At 34.4% G+C, this 24974-nt stretch overlaps 1 protein-coding gene across 2 annotated transcripts in view; it reads right to left on the reverse strand.

The window, feature by feature from the left end:
- Positions 1-24732, reverse strand: part of LOC106129815 (kinesin-like protein KIF13B) — a 115077-nt gene extending 90345 nt beyond the window's left edge. For both annotated transcript variants that reach the window (XM_060952570.1, XM_060952564.1), the window contains exons 1-2: positions 24518-24732; positions 17567-17651 (exon numbers count right to left, since the gene is read on the reverse strand). In XM_060952570.1, coding sequence (XP_060808553.1) covers positions 17567-17651; positions 24518-24572 — 140 coding nt within the window. In that variant the 5' untranslated portion in view covers positions 24573-24732. The remainder of the gene's footprint in view (positions 1-17566; positions 17652-24517) is intronic.
- Between the last annotated feature and the right edge of the window lie 242 nt (positions 24733-24974).

Raw genomic sequence — 24974 nt, forward strand, 5'->3', positions numbered from 1 at the left:
ATCTTTCTTTCAAAGATGAAACAAATATATTACGAAGCGGCCAAATGGATGTGCGCAATTGCGGGTCTGCACGCCTCAAGCTTTCTGTGAATTAAATATTAACACTTAAGGTTCCAAGCCTGCCTATTTAAGTAGGTGTTGCAAATAAAGTGCCAAGATTATATATCTTGGATCATTGACTCGACAGTTGTGTAGGAAGGAGCTGGAATACTAAGCAAAGCACAGAAAGCAAAGTATAGAATTGCAAAATCTCGAATCGCGACCCTTTTCAACCAAATTAACGTACTCTTAATTCAACTCATTTAATTCTTTTTTCGTCTATAAAAGCGTGCAATTAAACTGACTAGAATCTCTTTAATCTTGCTTAACCATCTGTGGTTCATCTAGATTAGAACTTGAACAGTGTCAGCGCAGTGAATTGTAAAGATATAAACACGAATGCACTTAAACAATAGTACCATTAGTATCTTGATAAGGAATGTAAGTATAAACAATATAGAAATAACTACTACATTTCTAAAAACATGTCACTTTGAAGGCGTACCTAATTATTTCAAAATTGTTACGAATAAGAAAAATACCTGATCATATTTTAACTTACTTTAGATTAATCGATTCATATTCATTGGACCATTCTTAAATTTATACATTATTTGGTTTCTAATGGATTCCCATATCACAAATACTAATTTATTGGCGATAATAGATCAAAAACTCAATGAATTTACGATATTTTCGCCAAAATACACTCTAAGCTGAACCTAATGAATATTAAAAGCAATATTATCGTTAATCGTAAAGTCGTTTACCAAATGCCGGTGACTGTATTTTCGCAATCTCTGCCCACGTCCACGTGAACCGGAGACAGCCTGGCTGAATCACGAGGTGGACCAGACGTGGTTTGTTAGTACAACTATGTTTATACATACGGCCGCAATGTATTCTATTAAGCTTTAGACAAGGGGTTTTGGTCTCTAATGTCAGTTTTTTCTTCTACTATACATAGAAAGTTATTATTTCAGACATCATCTGACCTTTGTCTAATGTATACTAGCCTATCCCTCAGTCGCCTTTTATGACATCCAAGGGAAAGTGATGTAGTGGTCCCATTATTTTTATATTGGTGCCGGGAACCACGCGACGCTTATGATACAAATATTGGCAATATATGATATTGTAAATTGTAAATCCCGAAACCATATTTTTTACTTAGCAGTGATAATTTTCCACTTAATGATAACAATGCAAGTACAGATCTATCGATCTATCGTTTACGAGAGAAACCCTATAGACTTGAAAATGAGTACTCATTTTACGACGGCAATATTTCAGGCAAGTTTACGGCGTGTTAAAAATCTACCGACCCTCGTGACGATCAGATTATACGACTAGGTTTAAAAATGCTAAGAAAAGAAAGAAAACATATCGTTCTAATAATAAAGTCTTCGATATTAATCCATAATAGAAATCAATTTTAAAAAAGATTTAAGATGAATCAAGAATTTGAAACCTTATTCCACGGCTATGCTTTATTCTGAAATTTTGTCTTGTCAGCGTAACTTGACAAAAATTTTAATATACTTCCAAATTCGACAAAGTTTATTATATTGTCGGTACTCTTTTTTTTTAACCTACAAATATTTAACATCCTTCTTTTTGCCAATTTTGATTGCAATATAATAGACTGAACTGCAACCAAGGGCCGGAAAAGCACGTTATTTCTCAATGCCCACTGGAATGTTGATCAGGTCCTGGCCTCCTGCAAGCAGACTTCCTTTATGAATTACTGATGGCTCGTTGCAATGGATCGTTGTCTACATTTTTATGACTACACATCTAAATTGATGATGTAGTTTTGTAGGCGACAATTATATGTAGAACAGTTTATAATATTAAAATCTTTAAGTTTCTTATGATATGATTATCATCACACAAATAAAATCAGCAATAAATACAAAGTTCTTTTCAAAAAAGAAATATTTTAACTTAATCAAAAAATTAAGAAATATTGCATTTTGCACATAAGACTGCACTTAACGTATTGGAAATAAGAATAAGTCTCGAGAAGACTTATTCTTATATTAAACATTAAAGATAACCTTTAATCTTTACCTATATCAAGATGTTTATTTATCTACCCTCTAGTTAATATCAAAGCACATCTCATTTTATTGATATTATACAGAACGGCAGTCAATAAAGAAGTAATGATAAAAGAAATAACAGCAAATGTAATTCCTCCGCCCAAAAAGGATATACAAGCTCGAACAACTTCGCCATGAATGGATGTTGTCAATCAGATCGATGGGAATCAATCTGCAGAATACACGACATGTGTATGTGTGGATTGAAGGCAAGGCCGCATATAAAACGAGTATTGCACCCATTTGAAAAAGATTTTAAGTTCGATGAAAATTGACGGGGTTTTCGTTCTGTATTTAAATTTAAGTTACGTTACATTGGTTTTGCTAAATAATACGTTCACAGAGGTCAGATTGCAGACGCTCAGGTATTACCTGAACTTTTCACTCGTGGATCATGGTTATGAGAACAAACAATGAACAATCAAAAAAAAAATTCACTATTATTTGAAGTTTACCAAAACCACGGATTAATCAATTATAGTAAACCTATTGTGCTATATACACAAAAATATATTTACTTATTTAAAACAGAACAATATATTTTGTCTCGTCTTTGAAATTGCGAGTTAATAATAAAATTTTACACTCTTTTTACTATTTACAGCTTTAATCCGCGTGCTTTTTGTAAGCCATGAAATGATAAGGCAAAGTTTTTAAGGACTATACTTACCAAACCTCCTAGTGTTTTAATTTGTACAAAAAGTATACGTCAGTGGTGCAGTGGCTCATGACAAACAAATAAAGACTTAATTGGAGTACAATATCTATCAAGTACAATATCTACAATATATATATCGGATATATCGGAAACCATAGACGAAAATAAAATGATTAGTTAAACACAAATAGACGAGTACTTACTTAGGCATACTTGTTTACTTGTTTGTAAATATACAGCACTGACCTTTATAAATATTCGCATTGCTTCGACCTAGCGCTCGGCGATACAGTCCAAGGGCAACTGATAACTTATCGTGTGACATTACTTACTAGAAATGGATGTTAACTGATTAACTACCTAGATTGTTTAGTCATTTATATACTGCACCGAATGGAAGTTCATTTTGTTAAAATAAAAAATCTTTTAAACATACGACGACTTCAATATAAAAAGACCTCTTTCAGATCTAGCAGCACGTCCCTTGCGCCGTGCAAAATGGTAAATTTTTAATGTTTACTTTCGTACATATTTTTACTAATTTCACAGCTATATTCTTTTCCAATTTGAGTTTTGTTTTTCTGAGATCTCAAGATATGTAAATCCGAAAAGCAAAGTTCAGTTGTATAATATTCCAACAAATAGCTCTAGTGCATTAAACATATTACAATTACTACGAAAGTTGACTTATAAATAACTTACCAAAACATATAGTAAATCAACACTCCATATATCAACACAAACATTTATACATTATTATAAAGAACATGTGCCCAATATTAACTTTGGAAACTCTTGGGAAACTAGTAACAAAATCCTTTCCCAAGCATAAACGACGTCGAACAAAATAAAACAAGTAAGTGTTAGGTCGGCGCCCCAAAAGTTATCTGAACTGTTGAGTTTGATTCAAGAAATGTGATGCCACTCTTGGGACTCTTCACTACGATATTGGTATTGATCGAAGAAATCTTGTACTCTAAAGGATTTACAGACAGATCGCAAATATACGACGGATCTACGTCAACCATCGCAGATCAGTTGTCTAAAAATGATATGTGTACAATCAATGTTTACCAGAACTTAACTGCTTAACATTTGACAATTTAGAATAATAAATGTGCAGTTTATTCAAAAGTAATAGGTAAATTTTAACCATATCGTACCAAACAAAACAAAACGTGCAGACAAACTTTTTAATCGAATTTAATACGTAGACTGTAATCTCCCGATGTATCCCACTGTGAATATACAGTATATCAGTATCACACATGCATATCAATCCTATGGGAGTGAGGCTAATCCCGTGACACCGAATGCTACCGATCGGGTGCGACAGTGAGTGATGACGCGACTTCCGGGAATGAGATACTGTAATGAAGAAATCAATATGGATCCTATCTCGAAATTAAACTTTACCAACTGCCATGATAAAGATATTTTTGCTTTACAAAAGTTGCGGTAAATATTTAAATATTTTTACACGAAATGATCTCTTTAATAGCCAGAGCTCTTCTATCTGAGGAGATGAAATTTAGTCAACTTATTTAATGAAATGAAAACTAAACTATTAATAGCTTACGGGTCTCAGTCTTGACATAATAAATTAAGAATGATAACATTGTCTCATCGAAAATCTAAAAATAGCTTTAAAAACAAAACAACTCAGTAATTTTCAACAAACATTGCGATAAGTTATCTGCCTCTTCTAAGACTCAGATTCACTTACGTTTCCATTAGCATAGCTTTTTATAGCCGCTATCTGAGTTAGTATAGTAGTGATGAGGGTTTATTGCCCTCTATTATCTATTCAGTAGGCGTCACTCTTAATCGCGAAACCTAATGGTTCTTTTGTACTCCTGACAAATTCAATAAAAGTTAGCGCGTCAAATTTCAAGCTGCACAGGGCACATAGATATTCTGAGAAAATAAACAAAATTTTAGATCAGACAGTTTTGATGTTGATTACATATTCAATTGATTTCTATTTACGTCTAAAGAAGTGCAAAGTTTTTAGAAAAATATGCCTCGGAAAATAGCTACTTAGCCTAGCACTATAATCTAAACAAACCATATGCTCTGCAATAATGCGCTAGACTTTAAACAAAGCGTGCAGTTTAATTACTCACAACACAGAATCATACATCTACAATAGAGACAGTGTTTTCGTAATTACTGTTGGAATCATAGTCATATATATTGGATAAATTGTTGGAATCATACCTTCAGAAAATGAATTGCCCCACATGTCACACTGAGAATGTAAAATGGAAGCTAAAATACAATATGATTGCATAATTTATTTCCTTAAACATAAAAGCTTAACTGAATGAACTTTATTCCAACAAAACTAAAATAATAATTAAAATGTATTTAAAAAAATATATAGGATGTTTCCGTTAGGAGGCATATTCTATAACAATTACGGAGACCAGCAACTCAAGTGGCTGATACAAAGCATTCGTAGCTTACTGCGTTAAATGTCTCGTGAATGAACCCGCTCGGTTGACTGCACCGCGGTCGTGTGTACCGGCGTAATGAAGTCAGCTGGCGTATACAGAGTGGAAAGTTATTACTAGAGGTTACAATTACAAGTAACGGGTTAACATTTTTATCTTTAATGTTAGGCATAGACTTAAAATAAACAACTAGACCCACAATCCCGCTGAAAGTGTCCGAAAGAACCAATTTTCTCGTCCGGTCGAAAATGGATCTTAAAAAATTACAATAAAGCTAATACATTGATGTATAAAAGTTAATCGAAGATGTAAAGCTTATTATTGAGCAGTTTTTAGTAGATTTTTTTTAAGAAAGAAGTAAAAGCAATCTGAAACTATTCATAATCTTGATAAAATTATATATCCTATTGAAGATTAGGTCAACCCAAACCTTAATTTCCAAGATATATCTTTAACAATATAGCTTGACAGTGATTAGTACTTAACCGTATTTTGCGCTGCACGCCAGTTTACCGCCAGGTCATCGATGTTAGACTGTCGTTAGCAGCTAATAAGTGGTTGTAAGCATAACCCGTTTGATTTTATGAAACCCTTGGTACCGTTGGCAGTTTTTGTTCACGCATAAGATCGCACAAAGTGTTTAGTAAAAATAGTTAGACATTAGTTATTGGAAAATATAACTACTTTGATATGTTTTAGTTTAAATTTCTGCAGGTTTTTATTCTCATTTATTACCCACCAAACCAAACTTCTTCAATATTACGTCATAAAAAATATTTTTAGCAACATTATGAAAATATGATCAATACGCGTAAACTTTATGGGAAGCTTGTTACGAAACTTTGAAACTAATAGTGAAACAAAATAGCAAAATGTCTCAAAGTTTAATACTTTGATTCTCAGGCTACACTTAACAATTCACAGATACACATTGTTGGTGATGTATGCTTAATAGACAAATGTCTTCAATACTTTGATTCTCAGGCTGCTTTTAATGCTTAGTCTGAGATTATAAATACCCATGTTACACATGTATTCAAAACAATATATTCAAATATTCATAAAATTGCAATTGCATTGCATGAAAACAAAAAAAATAAAACCATACGAGCAGCTTTCCACAATTGTCACATAAAGTAATGGCTATTGGCGCAACGTATGCGCACAGCCACTTCACTTGATGAGGACCTTTATGAGGCGGATTGTGCCGAGTAACTTTTTAGATTACATTGGGTTTGCTGACCAGGCGAATCTGTAAATCTTAGGGTTTCCACATTCTATTGTGTTTTAGTTCAATTTTAAGAAACAGCACAGCGTAAACTGTACTTGAATAAACAAAGGAATAAATTGAAATACAAAAGCCAAATATTCAAATTGTCCGAGTTCCTCATCCCGTCAAGCCTCTCAAGTCGAAGCAGAATGCACAAGCTTGGAAACTTCTCATGAAACTATTAGCATAAACGAGGCAATGGAAAGCCAAGCATTTCATATCTGCGACATTGTTTTTATTGCTCCATTGTTCAAATTAGCATGATTTAATATTGCAAAAAGTTGATCACATAGAAATCTCTCGATCACATCATTAAAAAAACAGAACAGCTGGAATTGAACTACATGCAAATCTGCTATCTTTTTTCGAGTCTAATTCTTATGTCAAAATCTAATTTAAAATAGCAGCACTCTTACCTCCACGCAATTCAGTTGATGTTCTTCATCCAAACCAACATATTTATTACTCTTACCGCACCATCAATAAGGAAACTAAAAACCCGAGTTACAACCCTACCATGCCCCTTATAAATAATTCCTGGAGCTGAAACAAACTAATGAATAGTTTAAGTCGCCTTTATCCGATATCGTATCTTCGCATTGTAGCCAAACAGCTGCAGTACTACTTAAAGTACACGGCGATTTTTAACTTGAAAAGCTCATAAATGCGTTCTTCCAGGAAACCCCTCAGAATCATATAGTTATTTTTTTGGAAGACCGGATTTATGATTTTACTATTAATAGTAATCCAGTTGACATATAAAACACTATTCGTATGATCAAAGCAACATCGGTAATCAGTTTGTGGTAGGAAAAAATCAAGGATTAGCTACATGATTATATCTCAAACAACGTTTTAGAATTGCCATATCAAAATCCTGTACATCAATTGGCATTTGATTGGTAATTTAAGGTCTAAATAAAATTGATGCTAACGTTTGCAAAAAACCTGTGCCAACATGAAGCAATCAATGAATTGCGGTATGGATCCATATATCATCGAATATTTTCTCAAAGCCCACATAAGTCAAATTCAGAGGCGAAAGATATACGAGCAATAAATTTTATTTAGCCCTCGGAGGCTGTTTCTTAGGAGTCGTACCCGCACAGTTTGCTCCAAGTATCCCTAAATCCTCATCATGAGTGGGGAGATCTCCACAAAATGCAATTACGTTTATTTTCCTCTCAAAAGGTCCGGATACAGCAATAAAAATAAGCACAATGGGTACTATCATAACAATCATAATAGAAAGCGATTCATGGAAATTCAAATAGCAGAAATTGATTTCAATGGAAGGCAAACTGTGTTATAATAATTAAGTACAAGACTGGGGAAATGTAAGTATATCAAATATGGCTTATATACAACGCATAAAAATTAACGAAGTTAGTCGTGGTAAGTAATGCGGGATTACACAATGAAATTATTTATTACTAGCAGTGCCCGCGACTTCGTCCGCGTGGAATAGTTATTTTGGGCATCATATTTATTTTTGCAAACATCCTCTTAGAAAGAACGCTGGTTCGCCGTATTAAATGTTTCGCTGCAAATTGCTTATAACGACTATATCTCAAAACCTATTCGTCTGATTTCTATACTGTAAATGGCAATTTTAGTCTACATGAAAAGCCGAAAGTAATAAACATATTTATTTGGATAAGGATTAATACTAAATTAAAGAAAATTGGTTTCAAAATAACTTATGTTTATAATGAAAAAATAATCTTAAAAAATGAACATAAAAGTGGTTATTGTAAGTAAACCTTAAGAGATAGATATATGCTCTCGCGGACTTTTTTGTGGCAAAAAATGAGTACTTCACATCTTTAGTACATTGTTTTACTATATCTTTGTTGGTTTGCGCAGCGTTCGCGTGGAAAGCTCGCAGATGGCCGACTCATTCAACTTTCACCTGCATTGTTGACGTTTCACGTAGGAAATCCGGGATAAAATGTAGCCTATAGCCTTCCTCGATAAATAGACTATCTAACAGTGAAAGAATTATTCAAATCGGTTCAGTAGTTTCTGAGATTAGCGCGTTTAAACAAACAAACAAACAAACAAACAAAACAAACTCTTCAGCTTTATAATATTAGTATAGAAAAGGTAACATATACTCGTACCAATTTCAGTACCCAAATCTGTTACGTGGTAATATTTATATCATATAATAATCATAATAGTAGAATCCAACAAGGGTCGACCGTTAACAAGCTTACCTTTTCGATTTATTAAGGCCGATTGAGTTTTTGAGATTCGCAATTGAAATATCTGGGAAAAACGTTTTCGAATAGTAATACTGATTCACAACAAATAGGCTGAATGCCTCAACATATTATGTTACTCGCTCTTGCCCGCAACCTCTTTCGCCGTAAAAGTTCATTGAATAAGTTGAACCCCTGTATTACTCTTTAGAAGGATGAGAGGAGAAATTTTTGTACCTCAGTTTTAAAGTTCGACCATGCCTTTAATTTCGGTAGTATTCTCAAATATCAACATCAACAAGTTCGTCGCCACTGGCGTATTAGTTAAAACCCATGATTCGAACTTTCCAGAAACTCAAATTCACGAATTCAAACTTCGAAGAAGCCAATACTCATTCCAACAAGTGTATATAACCTTCTGCAACTCACGTTACGAAAATAGACACAAGATCTATTAGGAAAATAGTATTTAAGCACTATCTGTGTCTTAACTTCTAACAACTTCTCTTGCGTGCTGTTTAAGAATTAAACGACGTTCAACAAAATAATACAAACTTTAATTATATCACTTTAAATAAATCTTGTTTAAAAGTTAAACATTCAGTAGGTCCACTTAGCTCCACCGATAAGAGCTAGCTGTTTAATATAAGAATAAGAACCGCGTCATATGTTGAGAATCTTATTCTTCTTATAAAGTTTTGATATAAGATCAGAGAATAAGCTGCCTCCTAATCTTTCGAACCGGAGAAGCGTTAATTTGAATGTTTTCGCTCAAGTTACTGCTCGGGCTAAATGCGCTGAAATTGCGCTCACGTACAGTTTACTATCTCTGGCGTAATTAATTCAGCGTGCAAACTCCTCGTCTTCAGCATGTACCCCACTTGATATTCCGGCGATGCGCGCTGCTGCAGTAAAGCTGTTCGTAATTATAAAGTAATTGGTTTGATTTAGACACCACATTAGCATAAACGGTTATATAAATGTCATATTAAGTGAGTGGCGCTCGCGGAATCAATAGTTCTAGTTAACTCTTTGTCAATTGCTAGTTATGATATATGAGCTAGAATAATTTCAGCCATTGAAGAAAATCTAATCGTTATAAAATAAAATCAAATACATAATAGGGAAAATCCTTTAGGAAAATCCAAAAGCATTTAGCAATACCAAGATCAGATTCCTTTGGAGAGAATCGTTATTATCTTTAATATTAACATGCAAAACTCATAGACCATTACACATCATCATAAACCCAAATAAAGTTTTCCGATAGAATTCCGGTTAAATGAACGTCTGATTCGGGTGTAAAACAATTCCAAAGTCGTCCATACGAACATTACGTTCGCAGAATTTCCGAGAATTTCCGGGGTCGGAATCCGCAAACCGTAATTAACCCTACGTTAGGCACGAATTGATCGAATACTTTTGTTTCGCTTGCTAGGCTTAAACCCAGAAATCGACAGAAACAAAGCTTGCGTTGCGTAGTATTGTCCTTACAAGACACGCAAGCATTTATATCACGCTATATTCTTAATATACTTTAATTAGAATTCGAAAAGGGAAAACCAGTAAAAAAGCTAAAGATCGACAAATCAAATACATTGTAAGGCGCATAACATCACAAGCTTGTTTCAATTTCAAGATTTTTCTGGAATAAATGGAGAGTGATTGAACATAACGGGTAATCCGCGACGCTTCAGAGACGTCACGGGGCTCGAGCCCGACACACTCAAGAATCACAAGACATTCATCCGACACTGACTAAAGGGGTATTCAACGCAAAATGAGGTCGTGCACAAAGAGATTGTTAGGGTCCTCGGGAAATCACGAAGCCAAGACTTCCGCCTAAGGCTCAGATTATAGACGAAAAACTTCAAATTGCTGTGGGAACTTTGCTAGCGCTGATTTTGGACAAAATGAAAATTGATCCTGAGTACTATTTGAGTGTATCCGGCGTAAGTAAAGAAATCTTATATTTTTTTTCGAAGTTGAACTTATTGCTAGATAGACTTATTGGTAGCTTAATAAAATTAAACTTATTACCACGACACGACAGGATGAAACCTTTCAAGTAAATGCTCTAAGTATAAGAAGTGAAGGCGAAAGGGGATTTCAGCCAGATTACGAGCATCTTTTTGGATTAATGATACTAAAATTAAACCACTTAGTGGCCGTATATGTACGTCATATTAAAGTTCATGGAGAGTTTCCTTTTAATATTTAGAAAAATCCCATTTAATTTTATAACGGAAATGTTTGTGGGTTTCATTTTTTATGCCATACTCGTAAATTATTTATTATTTTATTTTTTATTTATTTATATATTTACGTACATACATACATACATATCATCACGTCTATATCCCTTACGGGGTTGACAGAGCCAACAGTCTTGAAAAGACTGAAAGGCCACGTTCAGCTGTTTGGCTTTTTGATAGAATTGAGATTCAAATAGTGACAGGTTGCTAGCCCATCGCCTAAAGGAAGAATCCCAAGGTTATAAACCAATCCCGTAGTCGCCTTTTACGACATCCGTGGGGAAGAGATTGAGTAGTCCTATTCTTTTTTCTATTGGTGCCGGGAACCACACGGCAAATTATATTTACGTACATCAAGGAAAAAATATAACTAGAACTTAGACTGGGGAGAAATCATTTTCCATTCCTACCGAAATAAGTTTGGTTGTTTCTATACAAGTTGAATGTTATTTCTATTATTGTGAAGGTTACAGCTAAATTTGAAACGACTAGTGTTTCGAATGTCAAATCTATCTTGTACATTTATTGGTATCGATTGTACAAAAATACTATTATATCAACATACTTGTAGAAAAATAACTACAAAGAGATAAATCATTTTGTTTTAATTTTGTTTCTAAAGAGAAGATTACCTGTATGACATATGTACATAAAATCAAGCTTCAAATCAAGAGAAGGCAGTGATCTTTCCACTTGCCACGCTTTTGCACTTCATTCACATTAAAGTCTCTACATGCAAGTTCTACATTTGTGCTATATTTGTAAAGAAGGATGAATGCGCGTCGTCAATGTTATCGTTATCGGTAATGTGGTAGTAATGTCATCCGTATAGCCGATAGATGGGTGAAAATGACATATTCAAGGTTCCATATCAATACAAAATTCAATAAGCAGTGCTCTGGTTAAGTCACATGAACCCAGTCCATTATATTGTTACTAAAAGTTACACGTAAGCGAATCAATTAAATAACTAGCACTTCATATAAATTGACATTGTCTAAAATAACAAAAACCACACTTCGAATTCCAATTGGAACAGAGCTCCTGAAAACTGCTCCGTACTTGAAAAAAATACAGTGTTAATATCAGATATCGGCAAACAATTCCAATATTGAATAGCCAATGGGTAAAAAATCATTTGAAAGAAAGACGTCGCGTCGGCTGCAGATGAATCCGGCGGTATTAGTTTATCCAAGGCTGGGAGCAGGCGGGGATGAAATCATTCCATTGATATTCGAGAGCTGAATACAAAGCGGCCACCGGATTGTTTTAAATAACGCAATCCCGAGAAAGTGAGGCTCATATTGATTTTCATTACACCAAGTCACCAAGGGAATTAACATCGCTTTGTAGATTTTTAGTACTAACTAAGTATCAAAGTATTCAATACTACAGAGACGTATCTCATTTATCATGAAGGCATAAATCTATGAATAAATAAAATTTCTGCTTCTTTAAAGTTAAATAATATTCATAAGTTACCTCTAGGCGTACACTAGCGGGTTTTTGGGTCAATCAATATGAAGACGTTGTCGTGTTTCCGATAACACGCAATCGTGATTAACTATTAATACTCATTGATTAGATTCAAAAACGTCGCGTCGTCATTTTCAACGACTACATACATACATATATGTAGTTACAAACATATAATCGCGTCTTTATCCCTTACGGGGTAGGCAGAGTTCAGCTGTATAAATTAATGATGTAATTGAGATTCAAAGTGACAGGTTGCTAGCCCATCGCTTAGAGTAAAATTCTTAATTTATATAGTGACCATGAATATTACAAAAATAACCAAAATCGTCCAATAGTTGAAGGAACTTGTAACTAAAATAAACTAACAAATTACCAGTTTAAAAAAAAAGTTGAATAACGTTTTTAAATGACACAAACAAACTGACAAAAAATCAATTTGGTTAAGCTTTTGCAACTCTGCACCGCTGTTCGGCAGTGCGGTGCGAACAATCCCGTGATCGGAACTAGGAACATGTGTCATATGTCAGGAAAATTGTCTTTTTTCGTGTGTTTTTTTTTCACAGACCACGAAAATCTCTCATTGGTCTTTAGTGATTTTGATGAAAGCTTTGTTCGTTCGGGTTTGACGAAAGCTATGCTCCAATAAAGTTCAAAAGCGTATACGAAATACACATCAAAATCAAGTTATAACTTATATGTTTATTATAACAAGTTATAACTTTAAAACTTTACTTAGTTAAGTACTCATAAAACTATGGGCGGAAGCCTGCAAGGCTAAAAATATTGCACGCTCTTTGCCGACCCTGGAATAATCTTTTCATGGTCTTTTGGCGCATAAAGTAATCATTTTACCCAACAAAAAAAATTCAGACCAAAATTAAAAATTAACCTGTAATACATAATATCACGTCAATATCTCTTACGGGGTAGACAGACCTTGTCAGTCTTGAAAAGAATGAGAAGCAACATTCAGCTGTATGTTCGAACATTTATTTATTTAAAGACTCCTTTCTAAAAATATATCTATTTATTGTTTGTTCCACAAATGATAATTCTGACTCATCAAATAGGAAACGAAGATGATTCATAAAGCGAAGGTTTTAATCGCCTATTTGAATTCACTACACATCGAATACCGAGAAGATATCCGATCAGAATAAAATATAGACATATATATATTGCTTTTACTTCTAAACTTATTAGTCATTTATTGAACCCATTCCATCCTTAAATGAAAGAAACTCAAAACTTAACTAGCGGCCGAGTAATTAAAGTAGGATAATTTCCTCTCTTTCTATCGATGTCGTAAAAGGCGAGAAATTTATTTTTGGATTTTCGACAACCTAGTTGAGGTTATTAAAAATCCTAAAGCAATTCGGAACCTCAGAAACAAGAAAATATTTTTAGAATACTTTAATTATTTGATGTAAATAATGTTATTTTCGTTTTTCCCCGGGCCCTGGAACACTTTGTGGAGGGTGCATCCGGGAACACGCAGAAATGAGAGAGAATATTTATTTCTATTTAAGTAAGTTAATTTAAAATACAAGTTGCATCCATTATGTTCATTGTCTATTTTACCAGATACATCTATTCAAAGCCGAGTAATTTACGAGTTGTGAACATTTGGTTTGAGTTTGTGCCTGATAATACACATGTTTAAATTATAATCTGATTAAGGTGTAGTATCAACTTTTATCTAGATATTTATGCGATAACAGCACTTTCTGCTAAAATACAATGCAGAAATAAATCTTACATTTATATATTTCCAGCCAGACGGGATCAAGTGTTGTGACTTTTGTATCTCGCGACTACTGTGAAAGAGTTAAAGGCGTTCCTATTTATGTAACTACTAGCTGCGCCCCCGGGCTTTGCTCCGTGGGAATTTCGGAAAACACAAAATATGTTATATATGGGTAGTAATAGGGTGTAGTCTCGGGGGGTCGTCCGTAAAAAGGATTTCCCTTTCGATAGCAACAAAAATGTACCCGTATTCTACCCGTATACCAAATTTCATCTAAATCCGTACAGTAGACTTCGCATGAAAGAGTAACAAACACACCCTTGCAAACTTTCGTATTTATTATATAAGAAGGAAATGTACGATATTACGCCTCATCTTATTCCCATATCAGTAATACCCGGTCAATATTTAGCATTTATCTTACAAAACAGTTATATACACAAAGATAAACATGTTTAAACATCTCAGCACACCTAAGGTCTACGACCTGAGACGATATCATGAACTCGTTAAAAAAACTGGTTATGCATGTGTTTTTTTTATGTCTCAGATACAGTATCTGCCAGTTTCAGTTGAACTATGAAATTATTCTTTTTTCTGCGAACAAAGAGCGTACACTAACTTATTTAAATATTAACTAAATTATCAGATGGCTGATAAGTGGAATGATATTGGCTTGGAAAAATGGTGATAGATTAATTTTATTAAAGATTTTATTTAATTTCTTTCATTATTACAATTCCTCAATTAAAATTTATGCATATCTAAGGCAAACGAAGTCGCGGGCAACAGTTAATACTGTTATAATATATCTTATTAGAGCTCACCATGAGACCGATATCAAAACTGTAGGGAGAGAGAAAGAGAAGCTAATACATAATGCATTTCAAAAGTTCTTAGACGTGATTCTACCTTAGATACTAGTGAAATTCTAATCGCGTGTAATCATGGTGATAACCCTGACAAAATTTTCTCCAATCAGAACATAATTATAGTGATTTACCATGATAGGTCCAGGTGGAGAGCGTATAAGTGGTTAGTGTAACCATGCAGTATTTAAATTACAAGGAGTAATTATTTTAAATTTAATATCTTACCTATGCTAATGTTCCTAGCAAAATACTTTCCCTACGATATTGACTAACATGTAAATGTTGTGGGTATGTATTCTATGTCTATAAAGTAAAACTTATATGTTTTCAGGCCAATACATAACCAAAGAACAACAACAACAAGCAACAATCAACAACAACATAGCAACAGAAGTAATTATTACAGCGATGCCCTATTTTAAAACAGTGTCCTAAAATCGTGTCCACTGGCTACAACGTCCTTCACGTGTGCATGGGTCCATACTCCATATATAGATATATATGTATGTTATGAACAGGTTTATTTGCCCCCGAATGTACACATGACCGACTCGTTCCCACTCGTTGGCAATGGCATAGATAGCTTTTTAGAATACTGGAGCGTTTTGGAAAAACGCCTTTTCATACTTGCTGAGGGATTTTAAAAAGTAAATTTCTAGTACTTAATGAATACTCTTGTCGTTCAAAGAAATTCGCAGGGCTGTTTGGTTAAGGGCGGCCAGCAACTTACTGGTCGCCCATCACAGCAAGTTTCCCGGCACAGAAGCGCCGGGCAGCCAGAGGGCATCGTGGTGAAGTGCCTGCGATCCCATGATGCCCTCAAAATGGCAAGAAGGGCGCACGGAGGGGTTTTAGTGAGTAGGCTGGTTTATTATGTGCCAGGAGTCTCACACACTCCCGGGTGAACACCCGGGGGGTTGTCCGTAAAAAGGATTTCCCCAACGATAACAAAAAAAGGGCTGTTAGGTTATTGTCATTTAATAATGATATCTTTATTTTCAAATAACAATTGCATGAAATTGAATTAGATTGCTCAAAATCACAATGACTGAACAACGTCAAACGTCAGAAATAATTTTCTCTAGCGTGTAACGTAATTGAGTCTTATTTAACACAATCCAGTAGGCACTACGTTATAGTAATGCTTACTGGGTCATTTATTAAATTCTAGTAGACCTGTCGTCCAGTCCACAAAACGACAGGTGACCACGCAGCCGGCTCCTTGCGAGCCGAAGAATTTACTCATTAAAAATGGCACCCACATACTACCTACAACTTACTTTTATTTCATACAGCCTTGGAACGAAATTAAAAGTTGAATTCTTTCGTTTGGGTCCTTGATGTTCTTTTTATATGGTTATAGTAATTCAACTTATGAGTTCAAAACTTGCTTTAAATATTTGTCAATGGAAAGACCCATGGAGAGCAATAAATCATTTTTAATACACAGACATGAAAATGCACTACAATCTAACTTCTAAATAAGAGTGTACCTTTAAAGTAGAGAAAAGCTGTACTTAAGAGTCACTTTTATGAACAATTACATTGAATACAACAAACACAGAATGTGGTGTGAAAAATTTTCATGTTTCTGTGAGTTAAAGAATTCACAATCATATTAAGTTGGACCTCTTTATGCCGCTCTGTTATTAGTTCACCAACGTAAAAGCCTAAATTCGTGAATTTATTCAAAATTCGTGTTCGGCTCCGCTAACTGACGTGCGCAAGCGCCACTTGCGCAACCATTCGAGGTAACGCGCCAATCAGAGCATCGCGACTAAAAGTCTGCATTTTATTTGGAAACGAAGTCAAAGTACCTACTTTGTAGGTTTTATTCACTTAATATGATCTTCTGAATGAAATTAAATCTTAGTTTCCTTTGAGAAAGAGTCCTTATACAATTTAAATAAAGCACAGCTCAAACCGCTTTGAAATTTGGCATTTTTCCATATGTTGTTTAGATGTTCACTTATAGAGGATTACAGGAATTCCCACTGGAAGATAAATAACAAGATTCGTAATATTACCCGAGCAGAGACGCCGGCGTATTCTAGTATAACGTAATGAAACTTAGTACCTAAACAACTAGTTTTACCTGTTCATGAGTAGGTACCTTCATAAGAACCTTGACTATTAAAATCATACGTGGAAACTTCTCCCTTCCTATTCTTTATTGTTCGTTTGAATCTAGGGCACGGAAGTAGATTAAGGTTAGATGGTTTATCAATATTTCCTAAACCTAACCACGATGATGATGATGAGTAAGCCACTTACTCAGCTTTTCTTATTCTTCCGTAAAACAGAACATATTGTTGGTGACTATTTTGCTGTTTTTAGCAATATTCGTTTTGATTATATGTTTTTTTGTATTTGGAAAAGTATTACATTGATAAAACTTTGACCTAAACGCAGTGGCAAAACATACTGTTATCGCAAATACTTATAGATATTTTTTTAAGAAGATAAGAAAGAAAAGCTTACCTTTCTTTGTCGTGTGCCTGTGGATATTGCAGGATAGTCTGCTGACCATCCATGTCCACCACGCATTGTGTCCCAAGCTCGAGTTCTGAAACAAGGGGTGTGAGCAATGAATAAACCAATAAGTTAGTAATAAATTATTTCGCACGTTTTTAAATTAGAAGAAAATTAGAAGAATATCTTAATACGAGATAAATATTTAATTTATTTATTATTTCCACTTAAGTTTAGGAGAGACGTGTGAGAGTGTGTAAGTTAAATTAAGTTAAGGCTTAAGTCATAGTTGTCTCTATTAAATTAAGGCTTAAGTCATAGTTGCATACTTCCTGTAGAGGACTCGAGTCCTACAGTCCTCCGATTCACTATGATAATCGAGTAGAAGAAATATCAGGCGATTTCGTAGAGATTCTACCGAGCCGAGCGTGTTAACAGAGAAACCTACTCTCGGTTGCTTGAAATGTGTAGATTACTAGAAGTTTTATACCTATTTGAAATATGATAATCTTACTCAGTTCAAGCAAAATACTTCATTGTACCAACGAGAAATCTTTGTCTTCCTAAATATATCCAAAAAAACATGCCCATGCTCGTGTTGAATTCAATCTGATTATATACAAAACTGAGATAGTTCCAAAGACGAAAATAAAGCGTACTTCCAAACTTATTTCGTCGAATGGCCACTACATGTCACGGCTCAAGACCATTATATGTCACAAGAGCATCACGCTCAGGTGGTTTCCCTGACGGAAGAGGTAATGAAGACTCGTCTCATGAAACAAATGCCATTAGATACGGTTGAAGCGCAAACAACGAGGTGATTTTATCGAATATCGATCAAGTTAGGAGTGACGACAGCTCTTAAAGGTAAATGGGAGAAAAAAAATGATCTCCGTTTTTTTCCGATTCAGCATGACTAGTTGGTGACATCTGGAACTTCGTAGTTCCTATACTTGTTTATCGGAACGATCATTCGTTTTGTTTACAAATAAACTGTTACATTTGTACTCTTTCGTTGGTGATTAAATAGTAGGTACGTATTCTCACTTTTAGAGATAAATTTCACAGATAAAATAGCAGTACAAGTGAAAAACATTTCCTACGCTAGTGTTACTATTAACGCGGTCAAGGCATAGGCTAAGTGGCACATGAAACCACATCCTCTCTGCTGAACCCACAACCACAGCACATTCCGTTTACGCTAAAATAAAAACCAAAGCATGTTTACAAAATATAAATAAATTGTAACAACGCAGGTAAGTTGTGATGTGACTCAACACGAGGTCGGCAGTACCGAGCGTCTAATAATGAAATACTTTACATCGAATCTGCTCATGACTCGTAATAAAGGTACAATAGAGTTCATAGTGTCGTTTAATTTTTAGACGTTAGTTTACGTCCCCGGCGATTCTCTTTCAAATCCGGTTCCACTAGAGACTGTTTTATGTCGTCCTTATGTAAAATAAACATACGTTGACGACTGGCTAGACGATCTCCAGTAAGTAATGAAGTCTTACAGGCAGCGTTTATAAATAAACCATTATCTTTTAAGTATGGAAACATTATATTAAATATGATGACGATATTCAATAAGTACCTGTTCTACATTGACAAAATACTTTTTCATAGTAAAAATGATGATAATATCTCTTATGAAAAACTAACATACTGTGCCGAGCCCACGTAGAAAGTGGGAGAAAGTAACGACAAAGAAAGAAGAAGATCTCTTATTAAATATCCAGGCTACGGCTTTTCAAACGATCTTTACTTTCGGCGGTAATGAATTCAAACATCTATTGTCGTCAGTCTTTTAACCCTTGCGGGGTAGACAGAGCCTAGAATCTCGAAAAGATCGTGTTTACTCAGTTAATAAAACTCATTGCTCAACATGGAACAATAATCGAAAAGTGACCACGATCTAGTCCATCGTAACGGGCGAGAATCGATTTAATAACAAATTAGTTACGTAAAGTCTTTCCGCAATATGAGGCAACAGCCGACAATCACATCGCTGTATCCACCAATTTAACTTCCATGACGAAAGAAACAATAAACGAGCAACTGTTTCAGTAGACAGAGCCAACAGTCTCGAAAAGGCTAAAAGACCACGTTCAGCTATATGGCTGCATGATAATATCAAATAGTGATAGGTTGCTAGCCCATCGCCTACTCGCCTTTTACGATCCATGGGATAGATATTGAGTTGTTGTAATATAAAGTGCATGAAACCACACGACAATCGCCGTTGTTATCGCGCGAAAAACTATCGCTGTCTTGTTTCATGTCATAATAAAAAGTAGAACAGCGATAATTTTTCGCGCGATAAAAACTTGAGTAGCAGGTGGGCTGGAATAGGATTTTAAATATATTTTACTCCATACCTACTGGATATTTACAGCTTCAACTACTTTAACAAACAAAAACCTTTTATTCTTGTGTCTCCCTTGATTGCATTCTCAGGCAAGCTTGTTGTGCATTGCAGGCTCATCACAAACATTTTTCTTCCTCACATTAATCCTGGTATATTCTCGAATGTAACAAGGCATATATATTGTCATATCTAACACCAAGTAAAGGTACATCTTTGAAACATTATCTTCCCCTGCCTCTGTTTTCGAGGTAAACCAGATATTGTTGATCTAATTTTGAATAAGTATATAAGATATTATACCTTTCCAACATCATAACTAGTCCCCAGTTTGGTTTTCAGAAGTATGAAGGTAACTAGGTATATTTTGCTTTAGTCTATGCTGATCTGGCATTGAAGAAAAACATATGTAGTGTGTGCTGCTTTTTTTTTCTAGTTTGTTAAAGTCAAGGAATTAATAAATATTGTTTAAATTAGCTATTCTCCATCTTTCAGGAGATGGACAACCAACCTTTTACTAAGTTACTATGTCTGAAATTCCATCATTCAAACATCCAGTCCAATATGGACTTAAGAGCCTTGAAACTATTGGCTCTTGATATACAATAAGGCTTATATACGTGATTAATGTGTAAACATGATAACGAAATATATATATGGGTGATTCTACGTTAAGAGGGACAAGAGGCGGCAACATTAAAAAATCATACATTATTTGAGAATTTGAAGAAATTGACAATAATAAATTATAGTAAATAACAAATACTATGATACCACTTAATTGCAATATCTAAATTGGCTTAGTTTGGGTATAATTGCATGTTAACCGATAAAAAAGTATCTACCCTGGCCTGTCTCTTTCCTATTCTGTAACAGAGTTTTTGAAATTTAATACATTTCTTATATATCCTGTTCTGAGCTTTATTTATTTTAAAAAGATGCCTAATCAATCATTTTGAATACTTAAATCAACTCAAAAATAAACATAATTTCTATTTTTTTAAATAACGCAAGTTTTGTCCCTCGTTTTTTATGTCTCCTCCCCTGGACATTTTTGGTCCTTTTAAAAATGGCATTAAAGTGCGAAGGTGTAGCAAATTTAAGTCTTGGCGCATTTGTTTCAAAGTAAAGTTAGCTACAAACGTCGTCCGAGCGAATCGCGTGCCCTCTTTGGCGGATAGTCCGACCACGCCACTCGTCTCACGCGGATGTGTCAGTCAGTGCCGTCTCTCCACTGGTAAGTTTTATTGAATTGTTATTCATACTAAAAGTTTGTTTGTAATTTGTTATTACTTCAATTTCTGCCTAGTTTACCGTATTTGTTTGTTTTTGCGTAACAGTATATACTTTTCTGATAGTATCCTTTTTTCAATGAAAACGTCTCTACCCTGCCATATTTCCCCTGCCTCATGAAATGCCAGGGTAGAGACCTTACTTCCAGGGTAAATACGGAAGTACCATATTAGTCCTTTCTTAGTATTGTACATATTTATCATTCGTAAAAGAGTAATTTGTTAACATAAATACGTTTTTTTTTAATTTGAGTCATGGTGTACGTTACTTCTACACTATGTAGTAGTTTTATATTCGGAGTTTTATACGCTATTTTGCTGCCTATTTGGGCAGGGTTGACTTAAAATAATTATGTGTGTGGCTATAAAATATCCCACGAATAACATATTTAATATCTTTAAACTGTAACTTCTCTTTATTTTAGATCATGGCTCCCCGAAAAAATCTAATTCGTGAGGAATGTTCAGAAAAGAAGCTGGTCACGGCAAGGGAGCTCCTGATGAAGTAGGTGCGACGTGCAAAAGAACTGCGGATAGAATTGTTGGAGCTGGGAACGACATTTTTGAAACAAGATTTCACGAACGCCCTCCAAATAAACTGTTCCAAAATAAAAGTGGTGACTATTAGTGACGATGATGAGATTTGGAAGCTTTCTCAGGTACCATGAAGGTCCATCAAGTAACTTATAAATAAATAAATATATACGGGACAAATTACACAGATTGAGTTAGCCTCGAAGTAAGTTCGAGACTTGTGTTACGAGATACTAACTCAACGATACTATATTTTAAAATAAATACTTATATAGATAAACATCCAAGACCCAGGCCAATCAGAAAAAGTTCTTTTCTCATCATGCCCTGGCTGGGATTCGATAAGCGCACTACCGCTGCGCCACAGAGGCCGTCAAATCCATATTTATAAACTTATACAAGTAATTTCTACCCAACCGCTTAACGATGAAGAGCTTGAGTTGCTTCTGCAATCCTGAGGCCTGCGATCACTTTGTGCTTGGTACCATGGAATTTGCAACAAAGAATACGAGACCGCGCCTTAATGTTGACAATGTCTATGGGTCTGAATCTGACGACGAGCCATTAATCAACTACAGACATCTTCTCTGCCTTGTGCCACTGTTTCCGAATATGCAAGCCAACTTGAAGACGAATCTTGAACTTCTGGTTTAAACAATAAATTCAATAATGGCGATTTTGTCTTGGTGAGAATTTTATATAAAGACACAGAATATCGATACGTAGTTATGTGTACAGGGATTGAAGAAGATAATGAAGAACAAGTAATATTCTGTAAAATTTGTGACAACACTGGTAAAAATTTCAGGATAGATGACAACAACGTTTCTTTCATCTCATGGGATCAGATTAGAGAAAAGATACCAACCCCCGTCATAAAAATGAAAGGGCAGCATATTTATTATGAGTTTCACCAAAGTATTAACGTATTTGAAAAGCCATGATCTCATTTGTTATCTTTTTATTTTATTTCTTTAAATGGAAGTTCCAATTTATGTTTATGGTTAAACAGAGTATTCATGCTCTATATTCTTATATCACATCGCATTACATGCAACTTACGTGCCATTAAATAATTTAAGTATTTTGTTTAAGAACTAATAGAAAAAAAATACTGTGATTTTCGTTAGTAGATACTAAGTAATTTTGTTTTCTATGTCCTAATAATTAAAGTAACATTAAGAGACTGTATTGAAATTAAGTCTGTTCTTATAGTTGTAAACTATTACAAAAAGTTAAATATTAAAGCTGATTCTTATGAAGAAAATTGTTTTTCTTTCAATGTATATTTCCCCTGTAAGGTAAAGTATCCTACCCTGGCCTTCATGTATCTACCCTGGATCCTGTATCTCCCCTGGTATGTAAAAACTCTTGTAAAAATAGATAAACTAACTGGCCATCTTCAACAAGTATACAAAATATCTGTTTACATAGTTCTTTATTGGAAAAATATGTTATTTCAAATATTTATATCGTGCCACTCTTCTTAATATCAGATGCTCCTTTAACGTAGAAAGACCCATATATTTTTTAAATGTGTTATAAAGTATGTTATCAATTGCAGCATTGGATTTTTTGCATTGAATTATTTTGCCTCAGGATCTTCTTAACAGGAATAATCTATCTACTAAACAGTCCTTGTAAATAGAAATATGAATCCGCCTCTAGCTTTTTCTTCAAGCCACTGCTGTATAATTCTTTTGGGTTATGCTGACGTGTCTTTCTACTTGAGACATGTCAGCATAACCCAAAAGAATCTTGAAATCTTATTGATTCAAGAAGAATCAAACCAAATAGCTGAACGTGGCCATTCAGTCTTTTCAAGACTATGGCTCTGTCTACCCCGCAAGGGATGTAGCCGTGACCATATGTATGTCTTTCTACTTAGTTTTGTTTTCCTCACCACTTTATTCTAGCAATTCTAACTATAAGTCATCAGAGACTTTCTCACACTTCTGTGTTGTAGATATACTACAATTTCCATATGCATAATTTGAAAATTCCCTCCCGAGCCTTATTTTAGAAATTAAAGACAAGGTTAACCTTAAAGGCCTTAATTGCATAGAACACCATTGTAGTGGCAAGTGGAACAATTTCAACAAAGATATCTTTTGTTACACAAATGTATACCGAAGCAGTTTGTTATTGAATCATTGAGTGATTCACAAGGTCATATCAATTTGGACTACTTATAACCGAACGGGTGGTGGATTCTCCACAAATAAATTTTACAAGTAATCATCAATATTGTAAGCCTATAGGTGTTGTTATTAAATATTTCTTTTTACATTAATTAAAAATACCCCATCCTCTGTAGATATCTCACTCTTATAGGGTTTGAAGGGAGCAGTTTGGTTCTTCAACTCTTTTCACTGCAGAATAAACTAGAGCAAAGAGGGATGAACAAACTTACAAACAGGTTTTATTTATAAAAAAGTTTAACTGTTGCAGATAAGTTCAAATACATAATTGATCCATTAAATCCAAATATTGTTGTCATATTAAATTACAAAAGTCAGAATAAATAGAGATTTTCACAATGATACCTTCTGTTTATGTTCCAGTACCTACCAACCTATGTATTGAATGTTTTTACCTACTTTACACAAATTGTCTAAGAAATCAATGGCAAACTTTTAACGTTATGACGCAAAAATGTAGTTATCCTTCATTTTATCTTGGCAAACATAGTATAGATAAACTGTGAAAACATGTAGTCACCTGAAAGATATCAAATCTTTTATTTATTAGTAACTAGCTTACCTCGCCTGTTAAAGGGTCGTACCCGAACAGCTACTTTAATTTTATCCGAGGCCATATTGACACAAAAAATACACAAATATAATTAAAACACAACACTTTGCACATCAGAGTTTGGTAAATTATTGCACATAATCACCCATATTCTAAAACAACAAAATTCATTATTTCACGTTAAGATCGCGACGTTCCCGAATTGACACTGCCCGCCATGTTGTTTTTACGTTGAGTAGTGTGGTGTGGTATCTTGATGTTCAAATTACCGATTTTACGTTTTACCGATTCAATCTTAAAATCGATGGCGTTAAGGCTGTCATAGCCGTTATCGGCTATTACAAAAAAACCAGTAGCAAGACAGTAGTAATTTTCTTGTGAACAACTGACAACGTCAGGTTTAATTATTACAAATCGAGGAAATTCGTATACCAGGACAATGAAGGTCGAGAATTTCTATCCATCC

The sequence above is a fragment of the Amyelois transitella genome, chromosome 3 (assembly GCF_032362555.1).
Source record: "Amyelois transitella isolate CPQ chromosome 3, ilAmyTran1.1, whole genome shotgun sequence".
Classification (NCBI taxonomy): domain Eukaryota; kingdom Metazoa; phylum Arthropoda; class Insecta; order Lepidoptera; family Pyralidae; genus Amyelois; species Amyelois transitella.